The sequence below is a fragment of the Rhineura floridana genome, chromosome 2, assembly GCF_030035675.1.
Source record: "Rhineura floridana isolate rRhiFlo1 chromosome 2, rRhiFlo1.hap2, whole genome shotgun sequence".
Taxonomy (NCBI): Eukaryota; Metazoa; Chordata; class Lepidosauria; order Squamata; family Rhineuridae; genus Rhineura; species Rhineura floridana.
Genome location: NC_084481.1, coordinates 99,472,016 through 99,485,037, shown reverse-complemented (window position 1 = coordinate 99,485,037; position 13,022 = coordinate 99,472,016). Strand labels below are relative to the sequence as shown.

The 13,022-nt window shown below is 42.9% G+C and overlaps 1 protein-coding gene across 1 annotated transcript; it reads left to right on the top strand.

The window, feature by feature from the left end:
• The first annotated feature begins 8,910 nt into the window (after positions 1 to 8,910).
• Positions 8,911 to 9,852, top strand: LOC133378243 (olfactory receptor 9G4-like). Its single transcript, XM_061613041.1, has one exon. It carries the CDS (start codon positions 8,911 to 8,913, stop codon positions 9,850 to 9,852), a length of 942 nt encoding a protein of 313 aa, XP_061469025.1.
• The last annotated feature ends 3,170 nt before the right edge of the window (positions 9,853 to 13,022 follow it).

Below are 13,022 nucleotides of genomic sequence, written 5' to 3'. Positions count from 1 at the left end.
GGTTGGCTTTAAGGTTGAAAGCACCTTGTCCACTTCATCAGAAGGAAGAAGCTGAAACTGATCACACACCACCAGAGCACCACTGGCCGCCTCTGGCTCGCTCACTGTGTCCACAGTGCACGGAATAGCACTCTTAATCTGATCGATTTTATCCGCAAAGTGCTTTGCAAACTCATCACAGGAGGCCTTAACATGTTCCATCGGTTCCGGGGCAACTGGACCGACCAGACTCCGGACCACTTGGAACAGCCTCCTGGGACAACATTCTGCAGACACAATAGAGGCAGCATAAAAATCCTTTGCTGCTCTTATCGCCACATGGTAGGCTGCCGCAGCCGCTCTAACCCATGTCCGATTGTCATCAGAGTGAGATTTCCGCCACCGGTGCTCTAGCTGTCTCACTTCCTGCCTCAGAGTTCACAACCGTGGAGTATACCATGGTGCTGTCTGAGCTCTATTTAGGGGGAGAGGGCGTTTCGGAGCCACCCGGTCTAATGCCCTGGTGATTGCAGCATTCCACCCCTCCAACAGGGTCTCAACTGAGTGTTCATGTGCCTGCTCCAGAGAATCCCCAAGCGCATTCAGGAATCCATCTGGATCCATCAGACGCCTGGGGTGGACCATCCTAATGGGTCCTCTACCTCCGCATAGGTTTTGAGGCCAGATTGGTTGCCCTCAAGATGGAAGGAGTGGGAGTATAGGTAATTGTTTACATGGAGAACTCACAGCCCAAGTGATGGTGATGTTTTCTTCCTCTTATATGTGAAATACCCCAGTGGGCATGAGAGAGAAAATAGTTTAGCACCTTAATTCCCATCTCACATCGGCAAGAGAAATGAATCATTGTAATTAATTCCAAAGGGAGGTGACTGAGACATTTTGACTTTGGAGACCCTCAGGGAAGAATTGTTGTCCGCTTAGCCTAGGTGGGGAAAAAATGGCTTCTGTATAAGCCACCCTTATAGGGTCATCCAAAAGGACTGAGAGGGGAAACACATGGTGCTTCCTAGAGGTAAGCCTGCTTACTCTGCGTACAGACTGTGGTGACATCCCCATGGCTCTAATATATTACTTATCTCTCAGCTTAACCTTCCCATCCTAGGAACTGGCTTGCCCACACATCTCTCTTTCATGCCTGATTGATTTCCATCCATCCCCATTTTTAGTCAAAGAGAAAGTATGAAAACATCCTCTTTTTCTACTTCTGCCTACAGGCATGGATGTTTCCACTGAAATAGCCAGCTGCTTCATACACCATAGTGATTTCGACTTCATAACCTCTCTAAAATAAAACGTGTGTGGATGTAAGTTGAATAAAGGGGCATCCTGACAAGCTTAGCCTTGGGAAGGACAGTTAGCACGTGCATAATTATTTTGTTTAGTATATACGTTTTCCACAGTTGTTGGAGCTCCTGTTTAGATGGTCTGCTCCAGGCATCAAAATGTGTTTGGCCAATTCTATGTAGTCTTAGGAGGAGTCCCTGTCACATGCATTACAGGTCAAAGCAACTTATGTTGAAATGCATACATCTGAAATTACCTCCTCACGGTGTTTCTTGCACAGCTGAGTGCTCTGAATGACACTGAAACTTGTCAATAGCCAGACTGTGAATGAGTGCCAGCAAGCTGTTTGGAGAGCAGCAGGAGAGAAGGTTATTGAAAATGAGATTGTCTGTGTGACTTGGGAGCTCTTCCAGATGACCTAATTGAGCGTCCATCTGGATTCCTTTGCTTGCGCAGAGGTTATGCTGTGTCTGCTCTCCATTGAGCATTCATTCTGATCTGTTTGTAGGGAAGTTATATGGCAATGAGAATTGATGCTGAATGCATTCTGATTTGCTTATCCCACCCTTTTTAGTGCATGTCCCTGTCACTTTCTTAATTGCAAAAAGTCCATTTTTGTTAAGGGAGATTTGCCATGCCACTTTAATCCACTTTGGTTGTGCAAACCTAGATTTCCAGCATATGCTTGAATCTATGTTGTAAAATTGTGAGTCTGGAGATGATCCTTGAGGGCAAGATGATACTATGAATAGGATGTGGAAAATGCCCCAATGATCTTATTTTGTGGAGAAGGACTTCAATGCTCATATTGATATATAGTTTGTGTGGGAACTTTCTCGTATCAGTCATTCTTCATTTTGGATATGAGAAGATTTTAGATATTTCTGGGGATCGGGGTGGTTTCCAAGCCACAAGTATACTTATGAATTTGAATGCATTATATACGTAATCTGTAAAATTCGGAACACTGAAGACTTTAAAGAAGAAGCTGGATAAATCTCAGGAACAGCTAAACTGCTATGGCATAAGAGTTTGTTTGCTTTTACCTGACACTTTTGATAATAAGGGACTTTCTTGCAGCACACTCCCATGAGCATCAGGCTGTGTTGAGCCAGGCTTATTCCGGTAAGTGCATTGGATTGCAGTTGAGTTAGGTGTACCTCCGTTCCCATTCTCCCCTTAACAGAAGCCACTGTTGGAGGTTCAACTGAACACCAACAAAAGGAATTCGTATTAATGTCTCTTTTAGAGAGTCACTTTCCCCCCCAAGAACAACAGCAACCAAATCCCAGCATCAGTGACTTTCACAGACATTATAATCTTCTACAAGTTCTGACCACAGACCATAATTACGTAAATAACATTACCAAAACAGCTGACAAGCAGAAAAGAATCCAGTCTTCCACCTGGTCAGCTAAGATATTTGGATGCACAGTTGCCCCTGCAAAAACAAAGCCACCTTTCTGCAACCGTTTGTTGGGGTTTTGTTGTTGGTTGGACCGGGTGTCCATTCCAAACAGCAGATGGTCTGTGTATATGGTCCTTATATGAAGACATACAAATACTTATATAAAGAGAATAGCGCAATACCACAAATAGCGAATCAAGATATGTATCTTTGCCACATATACAAAGTCTAAGATGCTATGAAGAACTGTGGAGGTTGAGGTTTGGAAAATGCCATCAGACAGAATTTCACAATATTTTCATATTTCAGAAGCAAAGTTTGTCATTCAAACAACTGTTATCTCCAAATTATTCCAATGCCGTTAGCTCTTGGAACTAGCTGTGAGATCACACATTTTTTCTTTCTTTCTTTCTTTCTTTCTTTCTTTCTTTCTTTTTAAAGGGCCTGTTTGTTCACATTCAAGAGCTGTTTCATGACTCTACAGCCAGGTCAATGATTAATTCAAATTGCTTTTTCAGAGTCAGAATCTTCAGTACTGTACAGGCTTCTCGTCCTTCCCCTAGTGCAGAGGTAGCCAACGTTGTGCTCTCCAGGAGCTGCCGGGCTACTTTTCCCATCATCCCTGATCACTGGCCATGCTGGCTGGGAAAATGGGAATTGTAGTCCAACCATATCTGGACGGTGTCATGATGACTATCCCTGCACTAGTGCATTTACTCAGTTAATATGGCTCTTCATTTCTTCTTAATTAATCTGATGTTTCACAGGACTGCTTCTCATGTTGCATATCTGAGGCATACCAGTGTTTTATATGCATATGTGAATATCTGCAGGCAATAAATTAATTGGCCATTGTATACATTACACAAGTGCACTCGTCAGGTAGATAGGATTAGCCACGGCTGACTATTTTTTATTTATTATTATTTTATTTATCATATTTATATCCCACCTTGCCTCCAAGGAGCTCAAGCTGGCATACATGGTTCTCCCCCCTCTCCTCATTTTATCCTCACAACAACCCTGTGAGGTAGGTTAGGCTGAGAGACTGTGACTGGCCCAGGTTAACCAGCAAGCTCATGTTGAATGGGGATTTGAACCGTGGTGTCCCAGGTCGTAGGCCAGCACTCTAGTCACTGACACCATATTGGTGTAGTGTATAGCCACACTAGCATATATCCAGGGATTTACCATTGCATACTGTGCGAAGGGTTATTACGGGGGTAACTCAAATGTTCCCACATTGCTTATGATTCATTCCTGTGCTCTGTTTTTGTCCGTTATTATTTTACTAGAATGGCTATATTGTTTAGTTGATAACTAAAGGACTGAAGGTCATTACTGACTGGTTATAGCGCCTACAAATTTGAGAATATACTCATGAATGAGCCATAGATAGTATGGCTGCTGTTTTCAGATCCAGTGATAATGTTGCCAGAGAAGATGAACGGACAGGATGGCAAGGCTTTATGTGCTAAATTTGTTCCCTGTCATACTAATTCTCATAGGTATTATATGTCTTTTCATGACCTCGCCAATGCTCAGGGAATGACAATGAACATCTGTTGTCCAGCTTCTGTGAGAGAAGGAAAAGTAGTCTGTTTGCTTCAGATAAAAACCTTACACAGACCTAAAGAGCCACTTCTCTCACTACAAGCTTCTAATCTGAGCAAATCTGTTTGAATATATACTACAGAGAATCATACTTGAATACAGGAGCTGGACCACATGACCTTCATCTTTCCAAGTTGGTTGTTCCATTTGCCTCTAAAAGAACATGTAGAAAGTAGCCAGTGTGGCATATGGGTTAGAATGTTGGTCTAAGACTGAAAGACCCAAGTTGAAATCGCTGCTCAGCTTTGAAGCTCATAAGAACATAAGAAGAGCCTGCTGGATCAGGCCAGTGGCCCATCTAGTCCAGCATCCTGTTCTCACAGTGGCCAACCAGGTGCCTGGGGGAAGCCCGCAAGCAGGACCCCAGTGCAAGAACACTCTCCCCTCCTGAGGCTTCCGAAAACTGGTTTTCAGAAGCATGCTGCCTCTGACTAGGGTGGCACAGCACAGCCATCATGGCTAGTAGCCATTGATAGCCCTGTCCTCCATGAATTTGTCTAATCTTCTTTTAAAGCCATCCAAGCTGGTGGCCATTACTGCATCTTGTGGGAGCAAACTCCATAGTTTAACTATGCGCTGAGTAAAGAAGTACTTCCTTTTGTCTGTCCTGAATCTTCCAACATTCAGCTTCTTTGAATGTCCATGAGTTCTAGAATTATGAGAGAGGGAGAAAAACTTTTCTCTATCCACTTTCTCAATGCCATGCATAATTTTATACACTTCTATCATGTCTCCTCTGACCCGCCTTTTCTCTAAACTAAAAAGCCCCAAATGCTGCAACCTTTCCTCGTAAGGGAGTCGCTCCATCCCCTTGATCATTCTGGTTGCCCTCTTCTGAACCTTTTCCAACTCTAGAATATCCTTTTTGAGATGAGGCGACCAGAACTGTACACAGTATTCCAAATGCAGCCGCACCATAGATTTATACAACGGCATTATATCGGCTGTTTTATCTTCAATACCTTTCCTAATTATTGCTAGCATGGAATTTGCCTTTTTCACAGCTGCCGCACATTGGGTTGACATTTTCATCGTGCTGTCCACTACAACCCCGAGGTCTGTCTCCTTGTCAGTCACCACCAGTTCAGACCCCATGAGCGTATATGTGAAATTAAGATTTTTTGCTACAATATGCATAATTTTACACTTGTTTATATTGAATTGCATTTGCCATTTTTCTGCCCATTCACTCAGTTTGGAGAGGTCTTTTTGGAGCTCTTCGCAATCCCTTTTTGTTTTAACAACCCTGAACAATTTAGTGTCATCAGCAAACTTGGCCACTTCACTGCTCACTCCTAATTCTAGGTCATTAATGAACAAGTTGAAAAGTACAGGTCCCAATACTGATCCTTGAGTGATTCCACTTTCTACAGCCCTCCATTGGGAGAACTGTCCATTTATTCCTACTCTCTGCTTTCTGCTTCTTAACCAATTATCCACAATAGGACCTCTCCTCTTATTCCATGACTGTTAAGCTTCCTCAGAAGTCTTTGAAGCTTTGAAGCTCATTGGGTCACCTTGGATCAGTCACTATCTCTGAGCCTAACCTACCTCACAGGGTTCTTGTTGAGGATATGGGGAAGAAGCATGTATCGTGGCAAAGAATGTGGGATTTAAATGTAATAAATAAAGGTTGGCATCCCCAATTACTACAATGGTGAGAACTGGATCACTGAGAATGTGCAAGGAAACAATTACACAGCAGCCTAATCGGAGCCTAATCAGAGCTCAGAATTCATGACAATTGAATATGGGACATGTAAGTCTATGTTATACACTCCAGGTTAAACCACTTCTTGCTGATATAACTTTAAAGGAGACCAAATTCTTGACAATATTTCCCCCCTTTTCTGCCACTTGCAGGATGCCTGTGACCCTAACTCCATCATCCATCTTCATAATTCAGATGTGCAAAGCGTATCTTACGGATTGACCAGGTATTTATCTGTATGAGCACAAGAAGTCTCTCTTTCCAAGTTGTATGTCTTCCCCTTAGCTCGTTATCTCTTCAGAAATGCAGGGGTGGTTTCACATGTCATTTTCCTCCACAACACATTGATGACTAACTTCCTTGTGTGTATACCCGGAACAAAACAGGACAGAAGATGTTCATGCTGTCTCTCACACATTGCAAGGTACCTTGCTTCTTTGTCCAACATAGTTGTCAATTCCCACTGCATAGCCAACCCTATCAGATATCCAGCAATATATAACTGTTCAACAAAGCTGTTCCACACCAATGTACAACCAACCTCTGTGCTCTCCAGCTGCTATCCAGTTGCCAGTGTGACTGTGTGCACTATGTTATTACGATGCAACCAACAGCAACCTAATAAGTTTCAAAATTAGTCCTCAGATTCATTGCCTTAGCAAAACATCTTCTCAAGTAACCTGATTTGCTCCCAATGTTCAGTGTACCCCACCACAGCTTCAGGACTCACAAAATTTAAAGCCAAAAAGATCTACCCATCTTCCACAGTCTTTGGATTATTTTAGCAGTGCTTGGCTCAGTTTTACATTGCCAGCTGGAAAAAGAATCCCGATTCTGTCTTCTTTTGCTACTAAATGGGACACAAAAGAGCACATATTACATTTTGTATGTAAACTCATTAAATCCTAACATTTAACGGTCATTCATCATAAATATTTTAATTTGGGCTATGACATTTAGGTTGCAATAAGCACACTTAGTACCGGAGTAAGTCCCCGACTTCCATTTAGTTCAGGGGATCTTACTTCTGAGTAAAAACTATTTGGACAACATTCCATGCCTTTTATAGTACAATTCTATACGTCTGCTAAGAAGCCCCACTGAGCTCAATGTGACTTTCTCCCAGGTAAGAATGCATAGGGTTACAGCTTTAATCACTTAGATGAATCTCTTAGAAACCCTTTCATTTGCCTCTGCCTAAGGTCACTTCCAGATGACCTGCCTGTTGAGCATTCATCCTAATTTGTTTAAGGGGACGTTAGACAAGGTGGAATCGAGCAAGTGTTATCCAAGTGCATTTTCCTACCAGCTTCCTTATCATAAAAAGTAAATGAGGGGGCAGATTTGTGGCACAAGAACACCAAATAAACTTTAATTGCACAACCTGAATTTACTGGTAAGTGACTGAATCCCACCTCAGAATGGTGACAACCTGAAACCACTCACTACGGATGCTCCCACTTAAGCAGGCAGTAGGTTCTTGTTTTTAATGGTGGGTGGCAGGCACTCTCTTAGAAGAGGCATCTTCCACGCTCTCACATACACAAGAAGATGTGCCTCTTCTTAGAGGGTGCCTGCTCAGTAGAGATGTGCTAGAATTCCATTAATTTGCTTATGCTCTATCGTTGCAGATCAGATTTTTGTGCAGTGGTTTTCCACGGCTATTTTTGAAAACATATATTTTTAAATCATCTACCTCTAAAATATCAATATTAAGAATGATAATGTTATCAATATTTCCTTTCATTTAATATTTCCTTTCAAAATATTAACATTTCATTTAAAATTAATGATATTTCTATCAGTATTTTTTATGAGGGGAAAAAACTGATCAGTAAAAGCAGCAGCTAGTGGACAAAGAATGAACTTGAAAAGATACCAGCCTGTTAGGTTAACAGAATGCTTTCAAACTGACGTCAGTCAACAGATCACATCCCTACCACTCAGGCAGGCAGGCATCAGCTGGAAAACAAATCTGCTTCTTTCATTAGTATTGTTTTATTTAATCAATATTTAATCAGTGAATCAATCAACAATTGTAGGATTAATTTACTAAGGTTTTAGTAATTGGATAATAGCACAAATTATGATGTTTTCAATGAAAAATATTTGACTAATTCTGGCAAGCCCTAGCGCTTTCCCCTGAACTTCAGTGAAATAATAGCACATGCAGTTTTGTGACATGCAAGTGGATTGCTACAATCCTGTTGTAATGTACCTTCTCTCACTGCAAAAGCTCATGTTCCTAATAATAAGGTTCACGAAGCTATCAGCAGTTCTTCTACTAGAGCTATACAGAATACGAGGAGACCAGTCCCTGCTCCCATAGAATTTACCATTTAAAATTTGATGCAGTGAAAATTACAGAGGAAGGAGATGCAAGAGTAAACAGGGAAGCAATATGGGGATGTTTCAGTTGCATGTCCTTAGTCTTAGTTTCAGGCTGAGTTGCAACACAGCACAGAAACTAGGAGGTTCTGCCAAAGGCTTCATGGACAAGGTGGGTCTTCAGGAGGTATCTGAAAGAAGTAAGAGAGGTGACATCACACAGGTCTTCTGGAAGGCAGTCCCAAGCATATAGGGCATTAAGGGAGAATGGGCAGTCTTTTGGGGGAAGTAGGAGCCCTTCAGACAGCACTGGCCAAACATATTGGGTGCACATTATGTGATGATGGTATGGTGAGATGCACACCTTTACATGACACCTTCCTGTAAAAGCAGTGCACCTTAAATATTTGCAAGACATTTCAAAAACAAAAACGAGAACAGTTTTGTCAATAAGCAAAATGATGCCAAACAGGCATTTTCCGATACACTCTATATATACCATTGAGGTGAAAGCGAACATTTCCATTCCTCTTTCCTGTACTGACAGGTGATACCTCTGGTGATAATGGAAACAGACGGAAACAGCACACTACTTACCAGCTTTGTCTTGGTGGGTTTCACAACAGATCCGCTCTTGCGGATCATCCTCTTTGTGCTTTTTCTGGTCTCGTACACCCTAACCCTGACTGGAAACCTGGGTCTCATGACACTGATCTACCTAGATTCCCGCTTGCACACACCCATGTATTTCTTTGTGGGCAGCCTTTCCTTCCTGGATGTCTGGTACTCCTCAGTCTACACTCCCCGGATCCTGTCTGACTGTGTGTCCAAGAACAATGCCATCTCCCTTGCAGGCTGTGCAGCTCAGTTCTTCTTCTCAGCTGGCTTAGCCTACAGCGAATGCTTCCTGCTAGCCGCCATGGCCTATGACCGCTACGTGGCCATCTGCAACCCACTCCTCTACGCCACTGCCATGCCCAGGAAACTCTGCATCCAGCTGGTCATTGGGTCTTACGTGGCTGGCTTTGCTAATGCCGTTGTGCATACAGGCAACACTTTCCGCCTACACTTCTGCGGGAACAACATTATCCACCACTACTTTTGCGATGCGCCACCACTTGTGAAGATGGCCTGTAGTGATACTCAGATCTATGAACTCATCCTGTCCACAGTCATTGGTTGCAACGTGCTGATAACCACTGCTCTCATCCTGGGCTCCTACACGGGCATCGTGGCAGCCATCATACGTATCCGTTCAGCTGCAGGGCGGCGCAAGGCCTTCTCCACTTGCTCTGCCCACCTCATCTCTGTCTCCCTCTTCTATGGCTCCATCCTCTTCATGTATTCCCGACCCAGCTCCCAGCACACTCCAAACTGGGACAAGGCAAATGCACTTTTCTACACAGTGGTCAACCCTTTGGTCAACCCCTTGATTTACAGCTTGCGCAACAAAGATGTCAAGGCAGCCTTCAAGAAAGTCCTGGGGAGATTCATAGCACCTAAATGAATGGCAATGAATGGGACTCTGAGCCAAACCGGATGTGATATCAGAACTGCATGAATGCCTTCCACTGTCTGCAAACTTTTATGGTTAGCAGCTGGACAGGGAATCTGGATGGGGAAAGCATCACTGCAGGGAAGGGATAAACCCTTTCCTTCTTGCTGTTTTCCTAAGTAAACCTAACATCCCTAACAAAAAGTGCTCCTGAAGCTGCTGCTTGCTACATCAATACAAGATGTTTGCAATCTTAAGCTGCATTAACAGAAACATAGAGTCCACTATGGTCAAGTGCCATAGCAGATAGCTGTGTTTAGTTCTGGGTACCACATGTTAAGAAGGACTTTCATAAATATCAGTGTGTCCACAGAAGGACTACCAGCATGGTGAGCAGTCTAGAAAACCACATCCTGTGGGGAACTATTGAAAGAGCAGGGTAATCTTTAGCCTGGAAAAGATTACATTTGACTCCTTGCTTATTGAATTTCAGGTGTGGCATAAAAGTGTGGCATCTTTGTAATCTAGCATTCAGGCCAGAATGAAACCATGTGGCTTTCTGCAATTAGGGTAGAGACAAACTTACTGCTGTGCCAGTTCCAGTGTGTCTCCACCTCTCTTTTCTGAAAAAAGGGGCATACGCCACCAGTCAAACTCCACCTGTTTACTCTAAAACCTGATCAGATCAGCTTAAATGCATTTTAAAAATATATTGTGGACTCAGCTGCTGGCAGTAGGCATGTTGTGGCCACATCTCAAGGGCTATAACATCAGGCACTCAACACTGAATTTGTACCTGAGACCATTCTCTATGTGGTTGGCTTAATTGTTGCTTATTTTACCTAGAAACTCAACTTCACTGTTAGAATGGATTTTATGTACTGAACATTTGTGGGAGCATGTGAAAAAAGGCACTTTCTGGGTTATATGGAAATGGCTATTTTGAAGCAAGTATTTAAAAAATATCTTTAGCAGTCCCCTGCCCACATCCCTAAAAGCTGCTAGTTTTCTTTACTTTTTTCACCATTAGGTAGAACAAGTGCATCTATTTTCCTCTGATGGCGCATGCAGACACCCCGTTCCAAAGCTGCCAGCTGATGCAGGGGGAGCAGGCGAAACCAAGAGGAGAAACAATGGCCCACTTCACATTGTACTCCCATGTAGTGGCAATGTGGCTGCCCACATCAGTGCTGGAAGGGTGCGTTAGCGGTATGTTGGCTCCAGTATTTTTTAAGTGGTCAGAGACGGTATCCTTAGTCAGTCTTCACTTCTAGCTTGCTCCTGCCTCCTGATTTTCCTTTTGGTCCTGACTACAGGCTTGTCCTATGGATTTTGATTCCTAGTGATACCGGCAAGGCCAGCCCCCTTTCTTGTGAATGCACAGGACTGAGGGTTCTTGCTTTTTCCCTTTACTTGTATCTACTCAGAGTCCTTATATTGAAGGTTGGATGTTAGCTCAACTAAGCTTGCAGGTTTTCAACAGCAGGCTTCTGGAGTAGGTGGAAATAATAGCTGGAGACCCCAACCAAGGATTCTTGGGTCTTAGGAGTATCAGAAATAATAGGGGAGTATGATATTAGCAGCAGAATATTCTTATAATATGCTATTTATTCATGTCTTGCACACTACAGCTATTAAATGCACTCTAAATGGCTTTAGCCATCATATTAGAAACAGAAAAGTAGAATACAAATCAGCAGGAAAGAAGTTTCTGTTTACACTAACATTAAAGTATAAACCTTGAAGACACAAAATCACTTAGGTGACAAGTATATGAATGGACAGAGTTAAAACTCAAAGTCTTACCATAGTGCTGAAGGTACAAAGTAGATGAAAATATGTACAATAACACATCTCACCCATACATTGACTGGGATGGAATACATCGTTCCTGCAGGTCTTTGACCACATCTGCAAGAGATGGCTCCAGAGCCTCAAGTGGCTTGCCTTTTTAGACCCTGACTCTGGCTCCTGACTCTGACTCCTGTCAGCATCCCTTGACATTCACAATAATATTGCCTTAAATGGAATTCCATTCACTGCCAGGACTATTATCATGTGTTTACAAACACAACATAAGCATTGGCTGCCATCCCAGAAATATTATCTCTATGTACACTATTAGGTGAATCTCCATACTTATGAGGGAGGGGGAGAAACAAAATCCTTTCAGAGAGCATTCTGTGAGTATAATGAAGCAGCAAACTATGGATATAAATGTGGACATAACTGGCAATCTATGGAAGCAATAACAGCAATATTATCCTCATCTTAAGCAAGTTCAAGCTAATGTTAAGCCTATTTAGGGCTGGGCCCATTACACTAGCTCACCTCAAACTGTTACCCACAACCCAGCCCTGACACTCCTTTCCCCTGGAGTCCTTGGATGTGTTGGTGACAGCATTAGGGAGCGCTCATGGTAGATAATGCTGTAGGCCTTCGTTAGGTTTAGATGCTGCACAGGAGCACTGGGGCTGCTGGGAAACCTAGGTAAGTATACTTTTGCCACCTCCCAGTGTCTCTGGCTGTGGCCACAAGCATGAGCAGTAGCATCCAGAAAGTAAATGTAGTTTCTATTGTTTCCCATCATACCTGAATGCTGTTAAGCAGAGCTTGGAAAAGTTCCTTTTTTGAACTACAACTCCCATCAGCCCCAGCCAGCATGGCCATTGGATTGGGCTGATGGGAGTTGTAGTTCAAAAAAAGTAACTTTTCCAAGCTCTGCTGTTAAGCATGCTCACAGCAGCAGCAAAGCACATTAAGAACTGTGGGAACTAAATTTCCCATGGTTCATTGCATTCTGAATGCTGCTACACAACAGTGAGAGTTGCATAGGCTGCAGGGCTTCAGCTATGTCCTTTGTGAGCAGGTGCAGCAGAGCCTATTCATTTATTTATTTAAAGATTTATAAACCACACTTTCACATAAAAGAGTACAAGGCAGTATACAATTTAAAAAAACAGCAAAGCAATTTTAAAATGGCAAACATATTGGCTGGCAGAGAATCTCAAGTTTGAAGGGCCTATTTAAATACCATTTTTAGAATACGTCTAAAAATGATTCCTGAACCTCTACTGTCAAGGAGTTCCACAGGGCCTGCCATGGCAAATGCTCAGCCCCTGATAAAGGCCAGCCCAACCTCAGGGGCATGTGGGACCATCAAAAGTGCCCCATCAGAAGAC